Source organism: Equus quagga, chromosome 8 (genome assembly GCF_021613505.1).
Source record: "Equus quagga isolate Etosha38 chromosome 8, UCLA_HA_Equagga_1.0, whole genome shotgun sequence".
NCBI classification, from domain to species: Eukaryota; Metazoa; Chordata; class Mammalia; order Perissodactyla; family Equidae; genus Equus; species Equus quagga.
Genome location: NC_060274.1, coordinates 103763255 through 103766363, shown reverse-complemented (window position 1 = coordinate 103766363; position 3109 = coordinate 103763255). Strand labels below are relative to the sequence as shown.

Below are 3109 nucleotides of genomic sequence, written 5' to 3'. Positions count from 1 at the left end.
TGATTAAAAGTCCATACAGACTTGGTGCTTCTCACGCATGGGATCGATGATTTTCACTTTGTCTCCATCTCTAACTAGCAATTATTAGAATTCTCCTCTTGCTTTTGAAGCCACTGATTAAATATTTAGTGTCTATCTGGAATAGTTTTCCTGAACTCATTTCCTGAATTCATTCTTTTTAGGCCTAATTTTAATCTGCCTATATAGCTACGGGTTAATTCCTAGATATTTAGAAGTAATATGTAGTTTGTCCTTGTCCAAAACAACACCCGAAGTCTACAAATTCACAAGTTCCCTGCTTATAGGGATCTTTTTGTCCCTGAGGCTTTCAATTACCTTCTTCATGTTCCAAGGTGCCACACACCACCATGTGCTCATGTCCACACCAGCAACATCAGATACTCAGAACTGTGGTCCTAGAATTGATACAGAAAAAGAGGTTGCGTCATGAGGGTGCTATGGTAGTTGTTTGGGCAACTGCAAAACAAATTTACCTCAAGTGAGATTACAAAAGATAGAAGGGCAAGACATTCAGCTTCCAAGCCCCTCAGACAGCTCAGAGTGTGAACACAGATCTGCTTCATCACAGACTACTTGTTGCTCAGGACTCAAGGGTGGGGCTTTGAGTAGCAAGAACATATGATGGGGAAGAGTGCAGCAGAGGCCATGCTACACAGCTGGAAAGGGAAGCAGCCGGCAGGTGCGGCGTCTTCAGCAGATGCCTGACAGATGGCGCCATCCAGCACCCACTGGGATCAGACTTGTTTGCAAGCCCACAGGAGACACTGCCGGAAATACCTAAGGTAATTTACAGAGGGCTGCAATTGTACAGAACCAGGTTACACCCGGGTCAGTGGCATTTGATGTTACCACCACAGTGATGCCGTTTGTCTCCACAGGCCAGTCAGAGAAGGGGAAGCTCAATGACAACAAATAGAACAAATAAGAGAGCAAGTCTTCTAGGCGTCTCTATTCAGTAGGCCTAATTTTAAAAAATTGTTTTACAGTGATAAGAGGGCCCTCTTTCAATTCATCTTGAACAATGTGAGTAGTGACAAAAAGAGCCTAGCCATATAAGGAGGAAAAACAAAACAGTGATGTTAACGGCATAAGAACAACTCCCCAAAACAGACAAAGTGTATGCTGAAGGCACTGGAATCACAGAACAACAGCTGAGGATGCCACACCTGCAGTGTAGGGAGTGCAATGGCCAGTGGGCAGCAATTTCTCTGAGTTGAGGAATTCGACGGGCAGTTCTGAAAGTGGCCTGTGTTGGATGAGGATACTTGAAGGACTGGGGTTCCAGCAATTTTGTGGGTGGAACCTCAGAGTAAGGACTTTTCTTTATTATTTATTATTTACACTCACACTTTGGTTATAGCACCCACCTCCAGCTACTGCAGAAGCTGGAGAGACACCTTCTGAAATTGGCATTATTATAGCACTCAGCAGAACAGATGTATTACCCAGGATGTGAATGGGCAGTGAAGGATTTATCATTCCTGTGGTTCAAATTTTAGGTTAAAAGAGTGAAGATATCATTTAAAGAAGATGGGGAAATAAGTTAAACACATCTCGTACAGATGAAGAGGAAATAAACCCATGATGATGAAATAAGTATGGTTTATATGGGAACAATCAAATCACCTCAGGAGCAGGAAGCCACATTCAAACATTTCCCTGCATCCAGGCTTGATTACAAACCAGCAAGCAAAGCATAAGTAAATCCAGTAGATAGGAAAATGGCAAAGTCAAAAAAGAGCTGGGGAAAATTTGCATCCAGAGGGAGGTATTTTCTAGCATGAGACAGTAGTGGGACTCAAAACGTGTTCCCTACCTGGAAATTGGTCCAGAGATTCTGAGTCTGTTTCCAGCAGGTTACTTTGGAGTAGAAGGATGATTCCCATCCAACTCACTGTCTTCTTCATGGTCATCTATGTGGTCGAGTCCTTGACAATAATTATGCAGAGTGGCTTAATTGTTGCAGTGCTGGGCAGAGAGTGGGTGCAGGTAAAGAGGCTGTCACCTGTGGACGTGATTCTCACCAGCCTGGGCATCTGCCGCTTCTGTCTACAGTGGGCATCGATGCTGTATAATTTTTGCTCCTATTTCAACCCTAACTATGTATTTTGGTACTACTCGATCACCTGGGACTTTTTAAATCCTCTTCCATTCTGGTTAACCAGCTTACTTGCTGTCGTCTACTGCGTCAAAGTCTCTTCCTTCACCCACCCCACCTTCCTCTGGTTGAGGTGGAGAATTTTGAGGTTGGTTCCCTGGCTGTTACTGGCTTCTCTGCTGATTTCTTGTGTGACTCTTATCTCTTCAGCTATTAGGAATCACATGAAGATACAGATAATCTCCATGGAGCATTTCCTTAGAAACAACACTATGGTTGAAAGACTTAAGATGCTTCTGAAGAAATTTGCCTTATCTCAGCCAGTGGTTGTGTTGGTTATTCCTTTCCTCCTGTTCCTGGCCTCCACCATCTTGCTCATGACCTCGTTGTCCCAACACTTGGAGCAGATGCAACATCACAACACTGACCACAGCAACTCCAGCGTGAACGCTCACTCCACTGCCCTGAGGTCTCTTGCTATCTTCCTTATCTTCTTCACCTCTTATTTTCTGACCATACTCATCTCCATTCTGAGCATCCTATATGATAAGAGATCCTGGTTCTGGGTCTGGGAAGCTGTTATCTATGCTATAGTCTCTGTTCAATCCACTTCACTAATGCTGAGCAGCCCTACATTGAAAAAGGTTTTAAAGGTAAGGTGCTGGGGCCTGGAGGCTGCCTGAGGCGCAGGGTACAACAAGACCCCAGCAAACGGAAGTTTGAGTTGATGCAACTAATACCAACAACTAGAATTACTCTTGACAATCACCTATGCCATAGTGATACATCATAAATGCAGGCCTCATTCTCTTTCATTCCCACAGCCATCTATCTCTAAATAAGCAATCCTTTCTCTACTCTATGCTACTCCTTTCTTCTCCTTTCCACAATCCCCAGGTTCTTCCCGACTTTCTCATGACATCTCCATCTCTCACTCGTGCTCTCTACCTCTGGAATCTTACTACCAGTACATTCTAAAAAAGAAAGCCA

The 3109-nt window shown here is 43.9% G+C and overlaps 1 protein-coding gene across 1 annotated transcript; it reads left to right on the top strand.

Moving 5' to 3' along the window:
- The first annotated feature begins 1896 nt into the window (after window positions 1–1896).
- Window positions 1897–2802, top strand: TAS2R16 (taste 2 receptor member 16). Its single transcript, XM_046668816.1, has one exon. The coding sequence runs from the start codon at window positions 1897–1899 to the stop codon at window positions 2800–2802; it is 906 nt and encodes a 301-aa protein (XP_046524772.1).
- The last annotated feature ends 307 nt before the right edge of the window (window positions 2803–3109 follow it).

What these genes read in the sequence shown, in the direction of transcription:
- TAS2R16 (XM_046668816.1), top strand. Translation starts at nt 1,897, where the DNA reads ATGATTCCCATCCAACTCACTGTCTTCTTCATGGTCATCTATGTGGTC.